Genomic DNA, 27,439 nt, shown 5'->3' on the forward strand with positions numbered 1-27,439 from the left:
TACAGCTATAGACTCAATAATGACTTTAGAAATATCTGTATCATCAAACTTTGTTCAAGCTCAAGTTCAATTTATTAATATAATACAAATTAAGGGCAAACCTGGAACGATTTATGAAATAATTCCTTAACACGCATTATAATTGATTAGTAAAATATGAGTGATTTTAATGAGCATAATATGAAAAATATTAATAGGGATGTCTTGGTTCTTTAAGAAATTTCATTACGATAGTTTATTTCCCTCCATTTTTACTAATTTCGTCGTTCTGAAATCGTTATATTAAAAATGTTAGTTAATCGTATTCAAAAAATACTGATACAAAATTTAATACAGAGTTAGTTTTCAGTCGCCACAGCATTTAATTCGCTCTCGCCTGGAGCAGAGAATTTAAGTTTAATTGATATTATTAAATTTTTGTGGAGCCTGGAACCGTTCTTGTCAACGCTGAAACAGAACTTTTTAAGAAGAAGGCCAATAATTTATTCCTGAGAATCAAAAGTGAAGCAAAAAAGCTAAATCTGAATAGCCCTCGTTTGCTGAAAAAATTGAGTAGGATTATATTTTATAATGATTGTTTACTTTCAGTTGTTTTTGAAAATGAATGAAATCCTGGATGAAAGAATTTTTTTCATTGTAAAAACAGGTAGCCTAGCCTAATTGGGTGAGTGAAACTCACCCAATTAGAGCTTGAATAATCAAATAGGAAGGCATTTTTAAATTACTCCTCCAAAGAACATTGACCAGCCCAATGCAGGGACTTTAGTAGTGTTAATCTAATACATACATTGACTCTTGATAGCCTTTTGCAATATTTTTATTCCAAAAATGAGGCACAAGGAAAGTGTTTTAGCCTCAAAAGTGATTTGTAAGATTTTAATGATCCATAGGTTATGGAGAATTTTAAATTACTGACCTATCTAAGCTTTAAATTAATGACTCTAAAGACAAATATTTCAAGTCAGAATTACATTTTGAATCCTAATATAGACCAATATTCTTTCCAGTGGAAGTAAACTTTATACCCATCCCCCCTAATGCACAAATATAGTCTATACCCTGAATTGTATACACTTAATGAACTTTTTATTAGGCTATTTGGACAGAGTGTTAATTCAATTAGAGAATAGAGAGACTCACAGAGATTTCAATGTCCTTTTACAATTCAGGATGTATACTGACACATTAGGGAAATAGGGATAGGTTCATAATGACATAATAACATAAATGACAGCTATATTGAGATTCAAGATGCAATTTGGACAAGGTATGTCATTTTCCATGTCAGGACTTATTTAAACTTTTCAATACCTGTTTTCTAAGATTATACTCAAACTTTAAATGTGTATCCAAAAATAGGCATCTTTATTGTCTATCAGTGTATTTGAAATAGTTAGTGTTTTTATAGCCTATAGTTGAAATACTAAAGTGATTCCCCTTCATTTTAAGAAGATTTGACATACCTAATGGTGAAACAGGCCAACTTTCTTGGTGGTATCATAGATTTTTTTTTACGTTGACCTGAATGAATGATTAGCTGTCTGACTACTGGGTATATTACCCTAGGGTAAGACCCCAGTACATGGGCAGTGCCTAATCTCAGAGATATATCTTGACTACAATACATACATAGGCCTACATTTTAAGACATAGACAATAGGCTTATAATTTTGTGCATGATCTATGTAGATTTAGATGGCTAGGATTAGCCAATGAGAGAAAGTTTGCACAGGCAATTTTTATGGCTTCTGGCTTTTATGTCTTTTCTTAGTGGCCTCTGGTTTAGTTTATGGCTGTTTTCCTGAAGAACTTTTGAAAGGGCAGATTTTCTATTTTAGCTTTCATCTTGAACATCCAAATGGTGCTCCTCAGTTACATACATCTGTATGACAGATCTGGCAGCTTTGAGTTTTTAGATGGTCTTTATATGGCTTCCCTTTTAGGCCTGACATCATTCTGGTTGCTCTATGTTGAAGCTTTTCCATTGCTATGCAGTCACCAATGTAGGATGGACCCCAGGCTATGTTTCTGTACTCAATGATTGTGCAGACTAGAGTTTTGTGCAACCTTTTTTCAAGATTGGGGATACTGTAGCTGTCTTCCAATCAGTGGGTAGTTTCCCGTGTTCTAGCAAGAGCTGAAATATGTGCAAAAGGGGCTCTTTAAGTTCTTCTTTTCCTTTGGTTAGCCATTTGGCATGGATGCCATCTGGTCCAGGAGACTTGTTGGGCTTCAGTTTGTTCAGAGCATTTGCTGGGGTAATTTGGATCTCATTCATCTTGGGGCTATTTCTGGCAGCTGTCTTTGTTTGTGTGGCTGTCTGGGAGGTGTAAACAGAGCCAAAGAAGTCATTGAGGAGTTGCACTTTTTCTTTGTCCTTTGATACAGTGCCACCATCCTTGTTGATCAGATCTGGCACCCCTTGGCAAGAAGTGATTTTGGAGTTTACATGCTTACAAAATTTTTTTTGGGGCTCTTTTGGCTTCAGATGCCATCTTCCTTTCAGTTGTGCTTGTTATCTTTCTTGAAGAACTTTGAACCAAATTTTTGGCCTCTTTGTGTTCTTCATGGTTTGAGATTAAACCAGTCTTCCTCCATTTCTTGAACTTTTAGATTTCCTGTTGATGAGCCATTTCATCTTGGAGGCTAGTCTGGGGAAGGTGTTTGGAGCAAGTCTTTTCTTCCATTTTGTTGCAGACTTGATAGACCATGCCATTTTTTCATTGATGCTTTGTGTAACTTTGACTATTTTCCAGTCAGAAGTTTGCATTACTTCTTTATACTTTAGGAAGTCAACACAGGTGTATTACCATTTGCTACATTGGAAGCATTTGGTTGAGGTTGGCACACTAATTGTTGTCATAAGACATCAGTGATCACTTATCCCAACAGGAGGCAGGTGCTTTATGTCTAGTATGCTACCAGGATTTGTTGACATTATGGTTGTTCAGTTGTGCTTGTTATCTTTCTTGAAGAACTTTGAACCAAATTTTTTGCCTCTTTGCATTCTTCATGGTTTGAGATTAAACCAGTCTTCCTCCATTTCTTGAACTTTTAGATTTCCTGTTGATGAGCCATTTCATCTTGGAGGCTAGTCTGGGGAAGGTGTTTGGAGCAAGTCTTTTCTTCCATTTTGTTGCAGACTTGATAGACCATGCCATTTTTTCATTGATGCTTTGTGCAACTTTGACTATTTTCCAGTCAGAAGTCTGCATTACTTCTTTATACTTTAGGAAGTCAACACAGGTGTATTACCATTTGCTACATTGGAAGCATTTGGTTGAGGTTGGCACACTAATTGTTGTCATAAGACATCAGTGATCACTTATCCCAACAGGAGGCAGGTGCTTTATGTCTAGTATGCTAACAGGATTTGTTGACATTTTCAAGTCCAGTATGTTTTCAGTCTGACCCTCTCTGTAACATGTTGGTTCAGCTACATGCTGTGTCAAGAACATATCTTTTATCAGTTAAACAAAGGGGTGGTTTGGGCTTTCTGTTGGGGTCAACTTCAGTTCAGGTAGGTTCAAATCACCCATACAGAGGAGATCTCCCTTTGTGCTGGCATTTTCTCTGAGAAGGATATTTATGTCTGTTACTGAGATGGCCTGGCTTGGTAATCTGTATGAATCTGGCTTTGGTGATTGTATTTGTCTTTGGTGTGTTCAGTTTTTGTGTAGCTAGGTCATTTTTAGTGTAGATGGAGTAGCCTCTCCTGTTGTCTTCTAGATTGCTATAGAGGCTATAGCTGTCAATATATATTTCCTGCCTCTGTAGCTTACATTGAGAAAACTTCAGCTTAACTTTGATTAGCAAGGCCATATCAGGATTATGCACACTCATGGTTAATTTCAGCTTGTTGAAATTTGACATAAGCTGGTCAACATTTGAATGCATAACTTTCAAATATTTTTTTTTTTTTATTGTCAGATGATACATCTTGCCTGTAGCTTGATTTATTGCATTGCTTTGCATTTTTTTTCTCAGGTTCACCCAAACTTGGCTGTTTGTTCAAAGCTGTCTTGGTCCTCTGAAGCACTTGATGATGGGTTGGTATGTTGGGGCCTGTTTGATTGTGGGTTGGGGTGGGACCTGTCCATGCTGAATTTGTCTATATGTCTGTGATGCATCATTTCTGAAGAATATGTTTAGGTTTTCCCTCAATCATATGATTTGTTTACAATTTGGTTTCTGAGTTGTTTTTGTCCAGGTGCAAGATAAATCAGTAGTGGACAGTACCTGCCATGGCTACTTCTGACTTTTATCTGCTGTGCTTCTTGGGCCAAGCCTGATTACTCTGATAAGTCTTGGCCCAGCTGTTCTCAGGCAACTTTTTAAGAGTTTGTATTTCCAGTTTGTCACTTTGTTCAGCTGTAATTTCCTCACTTACTGCCTGTTCTGGCAGATTTCTTACAATTATGTTTTCCTTTCACTTGTCTTTTTCACGAACTGCAAGGATTTCATCTTGGACCAACTATTTCAGTTGCTCAAAAGTGGTACCTGAGCTGGATGAAGCATGTTCAAGTATCTCAAGTCTTTGGTGAGGGTCAAGACATGGTCCATCAACATAACCTTGAACATCATCTATACTTGGTTTGATGTCAAGTTTGCATCTTATGTTGGCAAGGTCCAAGGATAGTTATTACATGCTGTCATCCATCCTTTGACTAGGTCATGCACAGCTTGAATTTCAGGGGAAAGAGCTACTGCTGAGATGGGGGAACTTCTGCCATTATTTGAACCACTGGCATTTCCTTGTATTGCACTTATATTTGTTGCATTCCTGTCTACTGTACTGTTATTAGGCTTTTCCTGGCCCAGCAATGGGGGCAAGGGAGTGGTAGCTCTAGGAGTTCTTCTGAAATTCCTAGTGCTTTATGTGTTTGGTGGCTGCCTGTTCCTTGGGTTTTTGACATGCTTGGGTTCAAAACTTCAAACTCTTGGATTAGTAAAAATTGGTGAAATGAATCACCTAGATTTATAACAAATTTGTAAACATTTCCTTTCTTGAAATGACTGGGACTTGGTTTCCACTCTGGATCCTTTTCAGCATGTGTTTGGTCAGTTTTCAATGCACTTATTTTTGAATGTTGCCTTTAGTTGACACAGCTATATTTTTTTCTCATGCAAAGCTCTTCATCTTTTTGGACTGAGGCTTTATATGCACCAAACTCATCTAAGGTTCAGCTGACAGATGTCAATTTGTCTTAGCGTTTTCAGAACTTGGGGGGCGGGGATTTTGGACCCGCGAGGATTGCAGGTACTCGAATCGCCTATCCCCAGCATTTTAAGGATGTGCAGATTGTAAGAAAGAATTTGGATTAAAAGTTTGAGATGACTTAGAGACCTTGAAGATAACATTCTGCTTTTAGATTGTTGCCATCTTTGTTGATAAGAAGCTTGAAACTTTTCCTAGTTGATGTTTTTTTTTTTTTTTTGCAGATCCTTTGTATCTGACACATTTGAGGGTAAGAATCTGTACCACTTCTAGCTTTAAAATCTAACCACATTAATTATTACAACAAAATCACAATTATTACATTAATTACCACAAAATCTAAACACATTTGAGGGTAAGACACATTTAAGGATGTGCAGATTGTAAGAAAGAATTTGGATTAAAAGTTTGAGATGACTTAGAGACCTTGAAGATAACATTCTGCTTTTAGATTGTTGCCATCTTTGTTGATAAGAAGCTTGAAACTTTTCCTAGTTGGTGGTTTTTTTTTTGCAGATCCTTTGTATCTGACACATTTGAGGGTAAGAATTTGTACCACTTCTACCTTTAAAATCTAACCACATTAATTATTACAATAAAATCACAATTATTACATTAATTACCACAAAATCTAAACACATTTGAGGGTAAGACACATTTAAGGATGTGCAGATTGTAAGAAAGAATTTGGATTAAAAGTTTGAGATGACTTAGAGACCTTGAAGATAACATTCTGCTTTTAGATTGTTGCCATCTTTGTTGATAAGAAGCTTGAAACTTTTCCTAGTTGGTGTTTTTTTTTTGCAGATCCTTTGTATCTGACACATTTGAGGGTAAGAATTTGTACCACTTCTACCTTTAAAATCTAACCACATTAATTATTACAACAAAATCACAATTATTACATTAATTACCACAAAATCTAAACACATTTGAGGGTAAGACACATTTAAGGATGTGCAGATTGTAAGAAAGAATTTGGATTAAAAGTTTGAGATGACTTAGAGACCTTGAAGATAACATTCTGCTTTTAGATTTTTGCCATCTTTGTTGATAAGAAGCTTGAAACTTTTCCTAGTTGATGTTTTTTTTTTTTTTTTTTTTTTGCAGATCCTTTGTATCTGACACATTTGAGGGTAAGAAAATTTGTCTTTTTGAAGTTATAAAGAAATATAAATAGAAATACATTACCATACTGGGTTTTACAATTATTATAGTAAATAGTAGCTACAGCAATATGATTTTTAAAAGTTTGGGATAGATATATAGTACTAATTAGGCATTATAAGAAGATATTCAAATTTCTAACCTCTAATAATGTCAATGAGTAAAGTCCTGTGGTGGCGCAGTGGGTTTTACCTTAGCTTCGTAATATGGGACCCAGAGATTGAATCATGCTGCAGAAATGCACTGCAGGGCCAACACAGGGACCTTAGTAGTCAAGAAGCGTTGTTAATCTAATACAGTACAATCAATGAGTAAAAAGGATTAGATTTTTCTGGTTACTAAGGCAATATATACTTTTTGAAATCAATTCTTATACCATTCTCATCTTCAATGATGAGGGGTTGGCATCTTTTGCCAGGCAATTAGCCTATCACTGACTTCTGATGCATTTGAGGGTATGACAAATTTGGGTCCATGCCTGCTACAAAGAGTGACATGCAAGTAAGAATATAATGTTAAAGGACATGACTTTAGAAACTTGCGAAAATTAATTAACATTATCTGTGTCTTGGCTGGATTTGACCTTGGGGAGAGGAGTTTGAGGCAGTAGTGCCATACTCTCACCATTAAAAATTGATCAGTAGTACAAGCTGAGCCCTGGATAATCTGATAATAATGAAATATTAGATAGACTACTTGTGCTGATTTGTTTCTGATAAATTTAGGGTATATTACATATTTACATTTAAGGTTCAACTGGCTGCAAAGTGAATATAGGCTAATATTTTTAAACCCTTTATCTATTCCTAACATAAGTGTTGCTCTTGCTATTTTTTTGTTGGTAAAGCAACAAAGGGTTGCTGCAACACTTCATGTTGGCTAGGTAATGCAAATCTAGTTTTAGAATATTTACACTGCATCCATTCTTCAGTTATTACTACAAACGTGTTCTTTGAAAAAAAATAAGACTTTTGTTCTCAAAGTTCGAATGTTAAGCTGTTATCACCATATGAGATAGTTAAAAGACCTTAGCATTTACAAATAAGATTGCTAAATCTTTCTTGTAGTAACTTATGCAGAGGAAATCAGAAGTAGACACAAAAAACAATGTTGATACCAGCTTTACATTGTTCCTTAAACTATTGGGTATAGGCAAACAGAGTATCAATACTACAACACTTTTGTTAAGTTTGTCAGCCTGTCTGACTCTCTGAAGGATGTCTAGTCAGATAAGCTTTAAATTATCATGTATGTTCATTTAAAAGAGAGTTGACAAATTTTTTGGCTATGGTGATGGGGTTTCAGTCCTTCAGATGATAGTTTGGCATGAAGCTATAATGCTTGTAAACATATTTATCACTTGTGTTGATGTGGCAGAGTCTGAATACCAGCTATTTAGCAAAATATCATTAAGGCTGTCTTCAACATTGAACTGCACTGTAACCACAATGTTTAGCAAACTTTATCAGAGAACATGAAAATTGTGTATGAGTTATTAATATCAGAACTATGTGTAGCCATGTACAGACAACTGGAGAAAGTAAAATGAACACTAAATCCTATATTAAAGAAAGTAAATTAAATTGAATCAAAATTGCAAGAAAATATAGACCTTAAACTCAAAGTTGGTAATGAGTTAGATAAAAGTCTTATTTATGTTTTTATTTGTAAATAAATCAATTGAACTTGTTAAAACATATATCCAAGGGATACTACAAAGAGATAAACATTAGAAAACACGTAATAAAAGGAAATAGCTCTTGCAAAAGTAACAATGAAAAGGCAACTGGAAAAAACAATGCTGTTTGGCAGAATTAAATTTCCAGTTTAGATTGATCTCATATGAGTCTCTCACAGACTATTTAACCAGTATTTTAGAGGGGACTATCTGAAGATAAACTTCTTAGAACTTTCTGGCTTGCTGTTCATAGTGGGGAGGAGCTCATATCAGCTGAGGAGCAGCAAGAACAATATCTTTGTTCTCCATAAGTTATTTCTTAGGCATTTGCCAGCTCTATATGGCTTTGCTTCCCCAAAAGTAGCTTAATTTATATTAAGCACTGCAAAAGTTTGGTTATATTTTAATTTAGCTAGGGTATTGGTGAAGAACTTTTGTGCCATATGAGCACCTAATGGGAATGTATGTGGAGATTATGACAAGGAACCATTCATTTTGCAGCCATAATTTAACACGAATTACATTGACTTCCTTTTTGCACTCTTTTTCCTTTTTGCTTTATTGCTATATATTTTCCTATATATTTTCATTAACTTTTTCCTTTTTGCACTCTTTTTCCTTTTTGCTATATATTTTCCTTTTTGCACTCTTTTTGTTGGATGCCACAGTGTCTTATTTACTGATTCAAAAATATTGCAACTCCTTTTCTGTTAAAAGGTTCTATATATTTTTAATTGCAATTGCCCAGGAGAATCAACAGAGGGCATTTTGTTAAGATATGTCTCTTAATTGCATATGACATCTGTTATTCTTATCTTAACTTCATGAAGCTCTAAAAAAATTTGACAGGTCCCTTGTCTTCCATGGTAGAATTTGTATGCTGTGTGGGCCATTGACAGTCATTCAATAAAAAGTAGTTTAGTGCTTGGTGTGTCTTACTGCTGTCAGGTTGCATTGGCATCTTTCATTACATTTTCTTTGACATACATTAAACCAGTGTCCACACCAACTAGACCAACAGGTAAAAACATAGATAGGGGTAGCCTATCACAAATTGAAACCCCACGGGGCGTTCCAGCACAGCTGCACTGCAAAGAAGAGAAGGCAAAGAAAGGAACTCTTGGGGTACCAAAAAGGAAAGGGGTTTTGCCAATGACGCAAAGCTGATTCCAACAAGCACCAGGAAATGTAATTGGCAAACCCTCAGGGACAAAGATATTGTTCTTCTTATGAAGGCTGTTGAGGCCAGAACTGTTGAAGGCACTCTGGATATTCCTACCAGTGTTGCCTTGATAAAATTAGAGTCCGGTACATAGAAGGTAAGATGCAAAGATGAGCGGATGGTATCATGGATCAGGCACCTGGTGAATGCTATGGGTCAGGGATGGTTAGCTCTTGCCCAGAAAACATCCCAAAAAAAATCTATTGAGGACTGAAGGTTGGGCCAATAAAGAAGCAAATGTAGGCCAATGTTGATGGCCTACATTTATTCATCTCTGAGGAGAAAATTGAGCTAACCAAAATCTACATAAAAGAGGGAAACGAGTAGACACACACATGTTGCTGCTGATACTGATCTGACTAGGGGAATAAAGGCGCAGAACTTTCCTTTCTCATCTGGAATGAGGGGACTTACACTTCCTAAACCTTTCTTTAAAAGAGTGGCAGAGTCCACACAGGAGGGCTTGAATATCAATTGAGGTCCCAAACGCTCAGAGATTGACAAGTAGTCATAGAGCTGAAAGGAGTCAAATTATCAAAAAGTGCCTATAAAGGTTCCAAAACTATTTATAACAGTTTCCTCCCTACAGGGGGGGGGGATTAAGTTCTCCATATACCGTATGTGGAATCTTTTATTAATAGACTGCTAAGCTTTTTAGAAAAGCAATCTGGACAAACCCTGATGTATGCTGATAATCTAGTATCCTTACTGCAAAGGAAAATTTTGCACTATATATATATATATATACATATATATATATATATATATATATATATATATATATATATATATATATATATATATATATATATACATATATATATATATATATATATATATATATATATATATATATATATATATATATATACTAGCTGTTGGGGTGGCGCTTCGCGCCACCCCAACACCTAGTTGGTGGGGGCGCTTCGTGCCCCCCCCCAAGCCCCCCCGCGCGCGTAAGTCGTTACGCGCCATATTAGTTACGCGCCATTGTAGTTGTGTCCCTATGTCCCACCTGTGAATATAGATATATATATATATATATATATATATATATATATATATATATATATATATATATATATATGTTTTTAACTACGTAAAACTTGCGAATATACAACATTCTTTGCTGTCCCATTGTCTGTGCATATAAATAGATTGTCAGGTTTACCGACTCTTGAACATGCAACATATAATGGTCCATGGGAAAACAATCCGTATTCAGATCTATACCTCATGATTCTAATGATTGCCCTTGAGCAATTGTTGATGGTGATTGCTAATCGACCATTCCCTGAGTCGCCATCGTCATTTATATATCCCCCTGTGCACCCCGGCGTCCCCTTTGTAGTTATGTCCCTGTGTCCCGGTCGTCATTTATATTCCCTGTGTCCCGGTCGTCATTTGTGTCCCGGTGTTCCAGTCTGTGATTTCTCTTTGAGTGTCCCGGGCGTCATTTATATTCCTTGTGTCCCGGTGTCCCGGTCGTCATTTATATCCCCCTGTGCCCCCCGGCGTCCCCATTGTAGTTGTGTCCCTGTGTCCCGGTCGTCATTTATATTCCCTGTGTCCCGGTCGTCATTTGTATCCCGGTGTCCCGGTCTGTATATACATTCGTTTTTTAGTTTTGTTTTTCTCCTTTATTTTTTTCCTTTTTTCTTTTTTTTCTTTTTTAGTTTATTTAGATTTTTAGATTTTTTAGTTTTTTTATTAGTTTTTAGTTTTTTTGTAGTTTTTACCATTTTTTTAGTTTTTTTAGTTTTTTTTTTTTTACTTATGTCCTGGTCGTCATTTATACTCCCTGTATCCCGGTCGTCATTTGTGTCTCGGTGCTTTGTTGATTGCTAATTTATATTATATTTATATTTATATTTTTTATATTTATTAATATTTTTTTAGTTTTCTTTTTCTCTTATTTTTCAGTTTTTTCCTTTTTTTTAGTTTTTTTTCTTTTTAGTTTTTAGTTTTTTTTTGTTTTTTACCTTTTTTTAGTTTTTTTAGTTTTTTTAGCTTTTTTAGTTTTTTTATTAGTTTTTAGTTTTTTTTTTAGTTTTTGCCTTTTTTTAGTTTTTTCAGTTTTTTTTAGTTTTTAGTTTTTTACCTTTTTTTTAGTTTTTTTTTAGTTTTTTAGCTTTTTTAGTTTTTTTTGTAGTTTTTACCTTTTTTAGTTTTTTTTCTTCTTTTGTATTAGTGTGAAATAATTCAGACGTCATATGCGGACAAACACGACGTCACTCGACAGACAGACAGACAGACATAACCCACAAACAACTTATTTTTATATATATTTATTCATATTTTTTTAGTTTTCTTTTTCTCTTTTATTTTTCAGTTTTTTCCTTTTTTTTAGTTTTTTTCTTTTTTAGTTTTTAGTTTTTTTTTAGTTTTTTACCTTTTTTTAGTTTTTTTTAGTTTTTTTAGTTTTTTAGCTTTTTTAGTTTTTTTATTAGTTTTTATTTTTTTTGTAGTTTTTGCCTTTTTTTATTTTTTTCAGTTTTTTTTTAGTTATTAGATTTTTACCTTTTTTTAGTTTTTTTTAGTTTTTTAGCTTTTTTAGTTTTTTTTCTTTTTAGTTTTTTTTTGTAGTTTTTACCTTTTTTAGTTTTTTTCTTCTTTTGTATTAGTGTGAAATAATTCAGACGTCATATGCGAACAAACATGACGTCACCTGATCCACAGATCCATAGATCCACAGACAACTTATTTTTATATAGATAGATATATAAGTTGTCTGTGTGTGTGTGTCTGTCGAGTGACGTCATGTTTGTGTGTCGACTGACGTCATGTTTTCGACTGGCGAAATTACAGACCGGGACATCGGGACACAAATGACGACCGGGACACCGGCACATCTATCTATATATAAAAATAAGTTGTCTGTCTGTCTGTGGATGGATCAGGTGACGTCACCTGAAAAAACTGGATCAGGTGACGTCAAAACTGAAAAAACTAAAAAAAGGCAAAAACTACAAAAAAACTAAAAACTAATAAAAAAAATAAAAAAGCTAAAAAACTAAAAAAACTAAAAAAAGGCAAAAACTACAAAAAAAAACTAAAAACTAATAAAAAAGCTAAAAAACTAAAAAAACTAAAAAAAGGCAAAAACTACAAAAAAAACTAAAAACTAATAAAAAAAATAAAAAAGCTAAAAAACTAAAAAAACTAAAAAAACTAAAAAAAGGTAAAAAACTAAAAAAACTAAAAACTAAAAAAAACTAAAAAAAAAGGAAAAAACTGAAAAATAAGCTAAAATAAAGGTAAAAACCAATAAAAAACTAAAAAAAAACTGAAAAAACTAAAAAAAGGCAAAAACTACAAAAAAAACTAAAAACTAATAAAAAAAGTAAAAAAGCTAAAAAACTAAAAAAACTAAAAAAACTAAAAAAAGGTAAAAAACTAAAAAAAATAAAAAATAAAAAAAAAATAAAAAAAAGGAAAAAACTGAAAAATAAGCTAAAATAAAGGTAAAAACCAATAAAAAACTAAAAAGAAAAAAAGGAAAAAACTAAAAAAAAATTTCATCTAAAAAACTAAAAAAAACTAAAAAAGGTAAAAACTAAAAGAACTAAAAAAGAAAAAAATAAATGACGACACTCAAAGAGAAAGCGACCAGGACAAAAGGAATGTTCGATTAGCAATCAACAAAGCACCGGGACACAGGGAGTATAAATGACGACCAGGACATTGGTAAAAAAAAAACTATCTATATATATAAAAATAAGTTGTCTGTGGATCTGTGGATCGTGGATCAGGTGACGTCACCTGAAAAAACTGGATCAGGTGACGTCAAAACTGAAAAAACTAAAAAAAGGCAAAAACTACAAAAAAAACTAAAAACTAATAAAAAAAATAAAAAAGCTAAAAAACTAAAAAAACTAAAAAAAGGCAAAAACTACAAAAAAAACTAAAAACTAATAAAAAAACTAAAAAACTAAAAAAACTAAAAAAAAGGCAAAAACTACAAAAAAAAACTAAAAACTAATAAAAAAAATAAAAAAGCTAAATACTAAAAAAACTAAAAAAAGGTAAAAAACTAAAAAAAACTAAAAACTAAAAAAAACTAAAAAAAAGGAAAAAACTGAAAAATAAGCTAAAATAAAGGTAAAAACCAATAAAAAACTAAAAAAAAAACTGAAAAAACTAAAAAAAGGCAAAAACTACAAAAAAACTAAAAACTAATAAAAAAAGTAAAAAAGCTAAAAAACTAAAAAAACTAAAAAAACTAAAAAAAGGTAAAAAACTAAAAAAAACTAAAAAAAATTTTCATCTAAAAAACTAAAAAAAACTAAAAAAGGTAAAAACTAAAAGAACTAAAAAAGAAAAAAATAAATGACGACACTCAAAGAGAAAGCGACCAGGACAAAAGGAATGTTCGATTAGCAATCAACAAAGCACCGGGACACAGGGAGTATAAATGACGACCAGGACATAAGTAAAAAAAAAATTAACAAAACTAAAAAGAAGGTAAAAACTACAAAAAAACTAAAAAGAAAAAAAAACTAAAAACTAATAAAAAAACTAAAAAAATCTAAAAATCTAAATAAACTAAAAAAGAAAAAAAAAGGAAAAAAATAAAGGAGAAGAACAAAACTAAAAAACGAATGTATATACAGACCGGTACACCGGGATACAAATGACGACCGGGACACAGGGAATATAAATGACGACCGGGACACAGGGACACAACTACAACGGGGACACCGGGGGAAACAGGGGGATATAAATGACGACCGGGACAAAAAAACTAAAAAGAAAAAAACAACTAAAAACTAATAAAAAAACTAAAAAATCTAAAAATCTAAATAAGCTAAAAAAGAAAAAAAAAGGAAAAAAATAAAGGAGAAAAACAAAACTAAAAAACGAATGTATATACAGACCGGGACACCGGGATACAAATGACGACCGGGACACAGGGAATATAAATGACGACCGGGACACAGGGACACAACTACAACGGGGACACCAGGGGAAACAGGGGGATATAAATGACGACCGGGACACCGGGACAGGGAATGGTCGATTAGCAATCACCATCAAGTAGCTAGTAGGGAATATAAATGACGACCGGGACACTCAAAGAGAAAGCGACCGGGACACAAGGAATGTTCGATTAGCAATCATCATCAACAAAGCACCAGGACACAAATGACGACCGGGACACAGGGAATATAAATGACGACCAGGACATAAGTAAAAAAAAAGTAAAAAAACTAAAAAAAAAGGTAAAAACTACAAAAAAACTAAAAAGAAAAAAATTAAAAACTAATAAAAAAACTAAAAAAGCTAAAAAACTAAAAAAACTAAAAAAGAAAAAAAAATAAAAAAAGGAAAAAAATGAAAAATAAAGGAGAAAAACAAAACTAAAAAAAAATAAAAATAAAAATAAACTAAAAAGAAAAAAAAGGGAAAAATACAAAAATTTATTTCATCATATACCATTTCAAAAACGAATGTGTATACAGACCCGGACACCGGGACACAAATGACGACCGGGACATAGGGAATATAAATGACGACCGAGACACAGGGACACAACTACAACGGGGACGCCGGGGGGCACAGAGAGGGACACAACTACAACGGGGACGCCGGGGGGCACAGGGGGATATATAAATGACGACGGGGACACGGAATATTTGAATAGCAATCACTATCAACAAAGCTCAAGGGCAATCATTAGAGAAATGCGGTATAGATCTGAATACGGCTTGTTTTTCCCATGGACAATTATATGTTGCATGTTCAAGAGTCGGTAAACCTGACAATCTATTTATATGTACAGACAATGGGACAGCGAAGAATGTTGTATATTCGGAAGTTTTATGTAGTTAAAAACATATATATCTATCTATATTCACAGGTGGGACACAGGGGCACAACTACAATGGCGCGGAACTAATATGGCGCGTAAAAATTACGCGGGCGGGGGGCTTGGGGGCGCGAAGCGCCACACCAACAGCTATTGACAAATAAAAAACACTGCTCAAAATAAAAATTATTTTCCGTGATCCAGCACATAAAAGCCATAGGGGATTTTAGCCCTACTCCTGTTTGGGGAATTCCATGTTCATTTTATGTTTATTTGACTGTTCATTTTAATTTCTGTTTGTTTTAGGTTTCCTTTACTCATCAATAGTGATTCCTGTTTGCTTTAAACTTGAATTGAATTAAAGTGAGGAACAACATTATAACTTAAAATGAACAGTTATTATTCTGTATACTAGAGGGATTCCCCTTCTCAATACCTCGCTCTTTGGACTAAAATTTTATAGTACTTTAAAAAGCTTCATATTCTAATTAAATGGCCCTTATGTTTCAGGAGTCTTTCTTAAAGAATTGGGATGAGAAGTCAAACTTTAGCGTGAAGAACGAGGTATTGAGGAGAGGGTAGCGCCTCTTATATACAGAACAATTTCCATTCGCTTTAGATTTTCACGTAGCTCCTTCCTTACTTTCAGTTGAAAAAAAAAATTGTTTTTAAGAATTAACTTTCAATTACTTTTAAATGATGCCAAAAATTCAGTTTCCTTTGATAAAAAATCCTTTGATAGGGAAAGTGCCTCATCCATAAGCCTCCCCCCTTTAGAAAATTCCCCCAGGACAATTCCACCCTCTTGAGAAATTCCCCCTGGAAAACTTATTGTGAAGGATTCTACCCAAAAATTCTCCTTAGCATACTTATATTAAAAAGAAAAAAATTCTTATTGTTTTTCAAGTCATAATGAAAATTACCCTCCACATAAAACTTTCCCAGGATATCCCTCTTACTGTAAATTTCCACCAGAACATGTACACATGTAAACTTAAAATGCTAAGAGAAAGTAAGACACATAAAAAGAATTCAATATAAGAATTTTGGCAGGTTCCCCTGGTGTAGAATTTCTCTGGGAAAGTTCCCTCCTGAATAAATCCCTCTTCACAGAATCCCCCCTAAAAATGTTTGTATGCTTCCCAATAACAGATATTATGCATGAACATTGGGCAGCTTTTATAACTTACCCTTTTCCCATAGGCTCTAGGAGGTCATGCTATCCCCCAAGGCATAGTTATTGGCTCTTTTAACGGTGCTGACCAAAATTGTTGTCTCAAAATTTTGATTGAACAACTTTGACGATAAAAGGGACAAAGGAGGTAGGCTATTTGCCCTCCAATCTTATTATTCAATTAAAAAGGGCACAAAAATATTTCTTTTCTGTTCAAATGAGCCCCCTCCTGATAATTTAGGACCACTGGTTCAATACAATTATCCCTGGAAAAAAAACAATTACCACACATCCTTGATTTTTCTTCTCGCAAAAAGCGCAAAATTCAATATTTGCTGATGGGAGCTTGAAACATCTATACTATGGTTCTCTCATATGCTAAATCTGATGGTGGGATTTTCATTACAATTCCTTGACTTTTTGGGGGCATTTCCACTCCTTTCCCAGAAATATGGTAATATTTTTCTCAGGCTCATAGTTATTGATTGGTAACACTAAACATAATGAATATTACAAATTTGGAATCAGCAAATCAATTCTTTTGAACAGTTTTGGTTATTACTAAGTCAAGATTCTTCTTGCTTACAGTTCGTTACCACAAACTATGTGATTATAATATGAATTTATTTTTTCTCCTCTTTGGTTTAATATAGCCCTTTGATTTTCTTAAAAAACTTTATTTTTCAGTTTTTTCTTATTAATGGCATAAGAAAGGCAACTAATAATCTCTTTCTTAGCTTTGGGAATCCCCATTTGATCAGCTAATTCACATCAGAAGTCCACCAAGTAGGCTCTCAAAACAGGTAACAACAAACCACCAGATTGCCACAACGCATCTCAAATACACTAGAGAAACAAGTCTTCTCATTGGCAAAATCTAAAGACCAACATGTCTACTTAGAAATACATTCATTAGAGCAGATTGTGGAGCATTTGACAAGGTCATGGTCAGAAATGTCATAACAGCAGTTGAATCAAATCTTACTAAGTACACTCTAGCTGTAATGTCAATTTCACAGAAAATCATAAAAGATCATGAGCAGCCTACCATACCTCTTTTGGACTATAAATTTTCGACTTCTGCACATGATAAAGCTACTTCTAGATTCAGATCAGGATGCAGCCTCAGAGAGGTTTTCAAAGAGCACTTTCAGCCGTCACCTATGCTTTGCCTTTCAGTGTTTATTGGATGCACATGAGATTAGTTACCATCTAATTAGGCAGCCTTCTGAGTGGTCAAGTCTGGGGCCTTCTTGTGATGGTGGCCACAGACATGAATTAGACCAAGTTCTATTCCCTGTATCCTTTCCCTCAATCTTCATCTAGAGCTTCACTCAGGAAACAGGTCCCTTCATGGCCTACTTACACCTCAGTTATTCTAAACTCAGCAGTGTTCCTCACTCTTCACTTCATTGGTCAATATAAGGTCAAAAATGCCCAAATATTGGAGTGTGGTTTAAATTAACTATACTTGGTCCTCAAGTAAGGGCATAGGGTGGCCTCAAAACATTTCAATATGGACTCAGCGTGAACCTTTCATAAACTGCTTTTCAATAGTTTTCTTTTAGGTTTAAATTTAGGGCCGATGGGGAATGAGAATGTGGAAGAAAAGACAAACAAGTGTTCTCGAAGGGATAGAAAACTGAAACAATGCACAAGAATATGCATTCACCTCTGCCTTTTTTTCATCGTAAATTTTTAAGAATGTCGGAATTTTGGTATCAACTCTTTTATTATGAATATCATTATAAGCTTTTCAAAATAATTTCTCTTTTGTAGACTGCTGTCATCCAAGTTTGCTCAGTTTTTTTTTTTCTTTTGAATAATTCTATTTCTTTTTTAGCTGAGAGATGGGTATTCAGGATTCATGGTACATAGTTATCTTGGATTAGCTGAAAACTTTTGAACATCCAATTACCCTGTTTTAATATACAGTTCTTACAAGCCATATTTCACTTCAAACCACCAGTTTGAGTGGAGAGTCATGCTCACCTCCAACTTGACACAGTATTATATATCACACCGAGAAATTTGATATGATGTCATTACCCAATATATTACGTCACACGAGGGTGTAAAGAACTTTAGTCAGTTTAATGATTATATTTAATAATTCTGTTTCTTTTCTAGTTAAAAGATGAGCATTCAGGATTCGTGGTATATTAGTCTTCTTGGATTAGCTGAACACTTTCGAACATCCAAACCGCCTTGTTTTAAACAGTGTATACAATGCTTACAAGCCATATTTCATTTCAAACCACCAGTTCGAGTGGAGACTCGTACTCACCTCCAACTTGGTACAATATTATTTTATCATACTAAAAACATTGACTTAGCTAGAAATCATTTGGAACAAGCCTGGCGACTGTCTCAGAATATTACTTCATTTGATGATGTCAAATTTGAGATAGCTACCATTCTAGCTGAACTTTATTGTGAGCAGAATATGCAAATGCAATGTGCTAAACCTTTACTTCGGCGTGCAATTGAAATATCCCATCATAGCCCCAGTTGGCATTGTCGTTTTCTATTTCAACTTGCTCAAATTCATGCAATTGAAAGAGATTTAAGTTCTGCATCATCTCTATTACAATTTGGAGCTGAATTTGCACTGAATATGGCAAAGGCACAATATGTGGGGACGCTATTTATACTATCTCGTGCTATGCTTTTGCTATCTGTAAAGAAAACACAGGAGGCGTTGCCTTTGCTAGCCCAAGCCAATCAAATTGTTGAATCATGGCAGGGGACACAGCATCAAAGAGAGCATGTTAAACTGTTCATGCTAGTGCTTCAAGTTTGTCATTTACTCAGCTGCGGTCAAGTAAAGACAGTGAAACCATTTTTGAAACAGCTCCAGCAGAGTGTCCAAACAATATCACAACCTGGATATCCTAGCGATGAGGAGTGGTGCATGGCTTCACAACCAGCAGACCAGTTTCTTTGGCTATCTCGTGAGCAACTGTGTATAATTGTGTATGTTGTATCAGTAAAGCATAGTATGCACTCTGGTTTTATGGACAAAGGTTTAAAGTATGCAGAAAAGGCGTTATCTCAGATACAGAATCGGGTTAGTTCTTCTAACTCTTTGTTAATGCCCTTCTTGCAGTATCTGCTGCTAGAACATCAGAGTCTTTGTCATCTTGTGATGGGACAGCGCACTGAGGCTATTAAAGAGATAGGCCAAGCTTTGAGTTTGTGTCGTAGTGCTCCCAGATTATATCCAGTAAGCATAGCTCAAGTGAGAACCCTTATAGGTTTATATGCCATGAGTATGGATGCGTTAGATTATGCTGAAGCGCAATTTCTCGCTTCCCTTCAAGCTACTCAAGACCCTGAGCTTGCTACATTCACGCGTTTAAATTTGGGGATTCTCTACTTAAGAATGAGACGGAACGAAGACTACGTTCGATGTGCAGAGTTGACAAATCCTGAAAATTTGCCGTCGCAAAGTTTTAGCCTAAAAGCAGCATCATACTTTGTGCAAGGAATGCAGTGTTTCTTCCAAGGGAAATTGAACGATGCTAAACGCTGTCTTAGAGAGACCTTGAAAATGGCAAACACAGAAGACCTGAATCGTCTGACGTCGTGTTCCCTTGTTCTTTTGGGTGAGTAATTACCATTTATAATACCCTAGTGAATTCAGGCATTGGGTTTGAAGCTTGTTGAGCAGGTTCGACAAAGATCCTTTTCAGGTTCTCCGTTTCACCCTAACAAAACTTTAAAGTGTTTTCATCTTACTGGCTCCAAGCGTGTTAGACATGGATTCCTCAAATTTTAACATGCCAGAATAACATAATTGAATATGGGTTCTGAAAAGACATTTGCCTGAGGTTGAACACGATAAAACACTGTACTCAAAATTATAATCTGTACAACCCGTGTTGAACTCCGTGTTGGATGTGGGTGGCCTGAAGACAAGGCTATGGTTAATTCAGACGTTAATGGCAACCCTTAATTAAACAAACTGTTTGCTTAAAACATTTTTAAGAGTTATTTTTATTCATCCCATATCCCGAAAGGATATTTCTTGGCAATCCCCTTTCACCTGTTCCTTAATACGATTTCTCCCCCCCCAAGAACGTATATAGGGGGCCCATGGACAGCCGCTCATCCCCAATTTTAGATTTTACATAATTTTTGGGCAATTTTATTCAAATTGTCTAATAACATCTTTTTTGCAAACTTGCAGTCACGCAATGGGTTCGATCTCAGCTTGGAAATATGGAATCCAGAGTTCGAGCCTGGTTGTAGCAACACACAGCAGGGCTGACACTTGTAAACACACAGTAGAACAATGTTTATTGTGTCCTTAAGCATTGATTCAAATGCATAATTTTTTTCCCTGCAAATTGTTTCAGGTTGGAAAGAAAACCGTTCAGATGCACAGATCTTAGATATTTTAAAAATTGCTTCTATCTAGGCTTTTACATCTTTTTGGCTTCAATATAAAGTCTTGTCCTTTGTCCATTTAAAAATCTAATTCATATTTTTAATTGAGTTAAATATGGAAAAATGAGTTGAAATGGGAGTTCTGAAAATGTTGCTGTTATGAAGGTTTTAACCATAATCAGCCACTTATTCTGTAACAATGTTTTTCTGTCATTGGATGTCTGCTTAAGCACCAATTCAATATTTTCTACTTGAAACCGTTTTCACCCTCCTAAAAAGTACTTAAAGAACTCTTTGATGTACTAAAGTCCCGAGAACAGTGTAAGTAAATCCTGATTGTTTAAATTTTACTAAATGATAATATACTTGGTAAATTGGTAATATAACAGAAACTTGCCCAGAGAGCATAGCCCTTAAACATAGATAGGGACAATGAAATTTGATTATTTGAATTGGTTACGTAGAAACTTACACAACCGTGCGTTATCTTAAAAGTTTGGGAAAATCGTGATTTTAGCTTTTTTAATGAAGACTGTATTTTTGGTAGTAGTAGGCACAGAATTAAAATAAGAAAATATGATGAAGATATGAACGACGAAAAATCGACTAAAAATATTTGGCGCCAAACAGTTAAAAAAGTCGTAGCTTTAACGTTTTAATATGTGGGGATGAAAATTGTTGTCAAATTCGACTAACTAGTTTCGCATATTTATTTTAGAGACTTTATTCAGCAAAACTGATGAAAATATGATACTGCAAGTTTGATTTTTGGAACAACTTGAAGCAAAATCTTAGGAAATCGATCGTAGTTTTCAGGTATTAATCAATCGAAGATGAGTTGATGGGTCAAGATATTATAATTTTGATATCATGGATGTGATACTTTTTTTTTATATTTTTCTGTTTCAGCTATTTTATTTGATTCAGTTGTAATTACAAAAAACATTAACCCAAAAAATCTCTTCATGATCATAATAACAAAAAAATTAACTTGGCTAACCAAAAAACAACAAAAACATTAAAACAACAGATAAATTCTGGGCAGGAGGGGCGTCGGATGCTATATCCAATATGGATTCATTAAGACAGGCAAACGCCAAATACAATGTATTATAATTGAAAAAATAATATATATTATTAATTTATCTTTAAAATTTTATACTTCGACTTATGCTTGTTAATTAATGGTATTTGATACCTAATTGAAAATCTAGACCTTTTAAAACTAACAAAATAAATTATTAATGTTTTACAACCACCAAGAGTCGAAGGATGGGGCAGAATCAATAGACATTTGTCATAAAAACAAGGTTTTTGCATTTAAAAAAGAATATTTTGTTTGAAAATGCCATTTCGAATATGAAATAAATTCAAGAAAAAATATTTCAAGTTTCTGATGCATTTTCAAGCTTCGATTGTCGATGTAAACATTTCTGTGTCATTTCATAACTCGATTTTGTAGTGGTGACCTGTAGTGGTTTTATATGCGGTCAAAAGATGCCAAGATAAATAGATGTGCAATAATTCAAATAAGAAACAATTAACAACATTTATTATCTGTATGAAAATAAGCACAGAAAAAGATATATATATATATATATATATATATATATATATATATATATATATATATATATATATAATATATATATATATATATATATATATATATATATATATATATATATATATATATATATATATATATATATATATATATATATATATATATATATATATATATATATATATATATATATATATATATATATATATATATATATATAATATATATATATATATATATATATATATATATATATATATATATATATATATATATATATATATATATATATATATAAATATATATATATATATATATATATATATATATATATACTAGCTGTTGGGGTGGCGCTTCGCGCCACCCCAACACCTAGTTGGTGGGGGCGCTTCGCGCCCCCCCCAAGCCCCCCCGCGCGCGTAAGTCGTTACGCGCCATAATAGTTACGCGCCATTGTAGTTGTGTCCCTATGTCCCACCTGTGAATATAGATAGATATATATATATGGTTTTAACTACGTAAAACTTGCGAATATACAACATTCTTTGCTGTCCCATTGTCTTTGCATATAAATAGATTGTCAGGTTTACCGACTCTTGAACATGCAACATATAATGGTCCATGGGAAAACAATCTGTATTCAGATCTATACCTCATGATTCTAATGATTGCCCTTGAGCTTTGTTGATGGTGATTGCTAATCGACCATTCCCTGTCCCGGTGTCCCGGTCGTCATTTACATCCCCCTGTTTCCCCCGGTGTCCCCGTTGTAGTTGTGTCCCTGTGTCCCGGTCGTCATTTATATTCCCTGTGTCCCGGGTCCCGGTCGTCATTTGTATCCCGGTGTCCCGGTCTGTATATACATTCGTTTTTTAGTTTTGTTTTTCTCCTTTATTTTTTTCCTTTTTTTTCTTTTTTAGCTTATTTAGATTTTTAGATTTTTTAGTTTTTTTATTAGTTTTTAGTTTTTTTTTCTTTTTAGTTTTTTTGTCCCGGTCGTCATTTATATCCCCCTGTTTCCCCCGGTGTCCCCGTTGTAGTTGTGTCCCTGTGTCCCGGTCGTCATTTATATTCCCTGTGTCCCGGTCGTCATTTGTATCCCGGTGTACCGGAGTTGTTTCTTTTTTAGTTCTTTTAGTTTTTACCTTTTTTAGTTTTTTTTAGTTTTTAGTTTTTTTAGTTTTTTACCTTTTTTTAGTTTTTTTAGTTTTTTTTAGTTTTTTAGCTTTTTTATTTTTTTTATTAGTTTTTAGTTTTTTGTAGTTTTTGCCTTTTTTTTAGTTTTTTTAGTTTTTTAGCTTTTTTATTAGTTTTTAGTTTTTTTTGTAGTTTTTGCCTTTTTTTAGTTTTTTTAGTTTTTTAGCTTTTTTATTTTTTTTATTAGTTTTTAGTTTTTTTTGTAGTTTTTGCCTTTTTTTTCTCTTTGAGTGTCGTCATTTATTAGTTTTTTCCTTTTTTTTTTTAGTTTTTTATTGGTTTTTACCTTTATTTTAGCTTATTTTTCAGTTTTTTCCTTTTTTTTAGTTTTTTTTATTTTTTATTTTTTTTAGTTTTTTACCTTTTTTTAGTTTTTTTAGTTTTTTAGCTTTTTTACTTTTTTTATTAGTTTTTAGTTTTTTTTGTAGTTTTTGCCTTTTTTTAGTTTTTTCAGTTTTTTTTTAGTTTTTTATTGGTTTTTACCTTTATAGTTTTTTTAGTTTTTTAGCTTTTTTATTTTTTTTATTAGTTTTTAGTTTTTTTTGTAGTTTTTGCCTTTTTTTAGTTTTTTCAGTTTTGACGTCACCTGATCCAGTTTTTTCAGGTGACGTCACCTGACACATCCATCCATCCATCCATCCACAGACAACTTAGTTAGTAAATATTTTCTTTTCGCTTTCATTCGTTCTATAATATGGTAAATGAAATTGCATTCTTTACATGTATTTTGTTCTTGAGTTTCGAGTAGCTCACAAATAGCTGGTCATGTTCTCAAGCAGACGATCAAAATTCTTGTAATAAAAAATAAAATGTTTGTTTTTCAATTAACTTGAATCTAATTTCGACATGTCCCCACTTAAATTTAACTCATTCCTATTGCACCCCACACCTTCTAAATCGATGCTAGAAACCATAGTTTTCACGCCCCCGTCGACGATAAAAGAGTTTCTTCAAAAAGGCAATGAATTCAACTAAACTAGAATAGAATCAAATAATCTAGCTAAGTGAAGGAAAGCTATATAGTGAATATGGAAAAAATGGAATATTCTGACAGAAAACTTTGAATTTATGAGTATCGTTGATCGTAAGCATTTTTATTCCGCGATTAAATTTTGCTTTTATTCTCTCTATAATAAGCAATAGCAAATGAAAATATGTGCCACTTTTTCACGATTAACCGTAAGCCACCAATTTGATCAGAATCTAGGTAACCCTCCTCAAAATCATAGATGTTTAATCATAACTCGCCAAACTGATAATAAAAAATTCTAAATTGCGATTCGCTTAGAATATCATAGTGTTCAAATTTACCGGATGGTAAGAATGGACCCTTTCACTTAACTATCGCAAGATCGGCTGTTCGGTTTAAGCTAACCTTTACCCTAGTGGTTGTGTAATTAACGGTTTTTAAACACATATGTCAGCTTATAGAATTTTAGCCCGCTGATGGAATACGCTTGAAAGCGCTTTAATATAGGAAATGAATTTAGTTACAAAAAATAAGGTTATTATATTTCCGATAAAACTTTTTATGCAGGAGAGGATGGGGTTTTTAGATGCTATTCCAATATAGAAAATTATATCAGCTCAATTTGGGCATGCCCATTTTATTTTTTGGAAGGGAGGTGGGGGTATATAAAAAGAGACTCACAAGCATGTAAGCAGAGGTCCATTACATTTTCAAATTTCTGTTAGCATCCATTTTAGAAATCTTGATGTTTCACTTTCAAAATCTTGTGTAAGACTAATAGGAAAGTTAGTTCTAGTACCCGTTTTATACCCCCAGGAGACATTAGAAAATGACCCGGTTCCCGTCAGAAGAATATTGGATCACGTGATGCTTCTCTTTCCTGGAAATAACAGTACATCCTATGTTTACCAACAAGCCTTTGTTTTATGAAAATCAAAAGATGTCTAGTCTTTATAACGGTTCAGGTCATAGTAAATTGCGATAAAAATCCCTTGTTTACTGACACAAAATGGCGAGGTGTGTTTGTAAAACATGAAAACATTGGGTAATGAAGGATTGGGTCCGGGTTCTTACTTGAGGAGGCCCTGTAGATTTTTTCCTGGTCCTTTTAAGTTTTTTATAGGATCAGAGAAACTATTATGTAACATACAAACCATACTAGATAACAACCAAAGAAATTCTGATTTGACAAGCCCCTGAAAAAAAAACTATATTAGGTAACATTTGTATAACTAAACAGTCCCTACTATGTAACAAGCAATAGTAAACTTTCCCCGTTATATAGGTGTACTATACCGTTACAGGTACGCTGTAGTATTGTGTAAGACCAGGTGCACGCAAAAGTATCGCGAGGGATTAGTAGCTCCATTTATACACCCCCTATGGGTGCTTTTAAAGTCATTATAGCGCCACTACTTTGAGCTCAATTAATAAAACCCTTCACAAGCAGAAAATTTTGATTTTGCCCTTGGAGAACACATATTTAATCACCCGGAACATACTATTTTATTTAATAAAGCTAGTCTAGTTTCACATCACAAAGATATTGTCCAGCACTACTGGAAAGCTGTTGAAATTTTTAAATACTAATATTTAGGTCTAGCTTTGTACATATATTCCGGTGATTTAAAAATAAAGGATTCTTATTTCAGTTTTCTCAAAAGAGAAGACGATAATTCAGTAATCCCTGAAATACCCTTGAACCACCTTACCCAGCACATAATAAACCACGTGAACAATCGCTTAGATCTTAAAGAGTGTCTATAAGGAATGCAACTATTAAAATCAGAAATCGGATGACATAATTCTCGAACTTATTTAATCTCTGGTTTGTTTTGTTTTGAGTGAATGAAATTTTTTCTTCTATTTCTCAGTTATTTGTTAGTATCCGTCGGTGGGAATTGTAATTTTTTTTTTGATTTTTGCAAGTTATGGACATTGACAAATGAATCGCTTTATGGTTGTTAGGTATTTGGTTTTGATTCTTATAATTTTTGGCTCTTATTGAATTTTTTTTACCTTTTAATTTCTTTGTTTTTTCATTGTTTTTTTTTTTTTTCACATTGATTTTCCGCGTTTGTTTTGTTGGTTTTTCTTCGGCATTTTCCTTGAACATACTATTTTGTTTGTGCTGAAAAAGATAGGCGGTTCTCCTCTCGAAATATTCGCTTTCCTTTTTTTAAGTATTTTCGTTTGGCCTTAAAAAAATCATTTTTAATTGTTTTCGTTTTATATATATACATATATATATATATATATATATATATATATATATATATATATATATATATATATATATATATATATATATATATATATATATATATATATGCCAAAAAAAAATGAAAAAAATGAAACAATCTCGGAAGGGATCTGAATAATAAGAAAAAAAGACAAATTTTATTTTGGTAATATTGAACTATAATTATGGAAAATTTTTTAAAAACTTAGGATTTTTGAGGGCCCAGAGGTCTTCCTCTATGTACATCCCTGATTACTGGGTGCACAAGAATTACCAGATACAAGATGTACAATATATTTTTTTAAAGCCTGTTCTCTTTGGTTTCACATTTATGATATTTAATTCAACCATATTTTTCAAGGTCACATATTTTTGGCTCTACAAAACGGCCGCGAAGCAATGAACATGGTAACACCAGCTATGCACTTAGCCTCAAAGATACCTGACAACCATGTTCAACTTTGGGCCTCTTTAATCTTGAAAGAGCTATATGGCCAGTTGGGAGATCAAGTAAGAGAGGCGGAGGCATATCAAATGCATGCAAATTATGCTCAACTCCTTCTTGGTGATCAGAGTTCAGCACAGACTCTCAATGAGCACAATTTGATACAGTGGCTTGATCAGCAAATCCCTTCTTTTATTCCTGCGGGATTACCGAGTATATCAACACCTTCGACAAGTACCAGTGCTATATAGTGATGTAGTTTAGACTGTAATTTTATCTTTAATATTGTTTTTATGTTGTGTTTAGACATGCTGACTTTCAACTATTTCTTTATTAAACTAAAAAAATGCAAAAACAA

At 33.5% G+C, this 27,439-nt stretch overlaps 1 protein-coding gene across 1 annotated transcript; it reads left to right on the top strand.

The window, feature by feature from the left end:
* Positions 1-461: 461 nt before the first annotated feature.
* Positions 462-27,439, top strand: LOC136029270 (MAU2 chromatid cohesion factor homolog). The gene is made up of 3 exons (XM_065707516.1): positions 462-552; positions 18,399-19,876; positions 26,998-27,439. The coding sequence occupies exons 2-3, from the start codon at positions 18,406-18,408 to the stop codon at positions 27,330-27,332; spliced, it is 1,806 nt and encodes a 601-aa protein (XP_065563588.1). The 5' UTR covers positions 462-552; positions 18,399-18,405; the 3' UTR covers positions 27,333-27,439.

Source organism: Artemia franciscana, chromosome 7, assembly GCF_032884065.1.
Source record: "Artemia franciscana chromosome 7, ASM3288406v1, whole genome shotgun sequence".
Lineage (NCBI taxonomy): Eukaryota > Metazoa > Arthropoda > Branchiopoda > Anostraca > Artemiidae > Artemia > Artemia franciscana.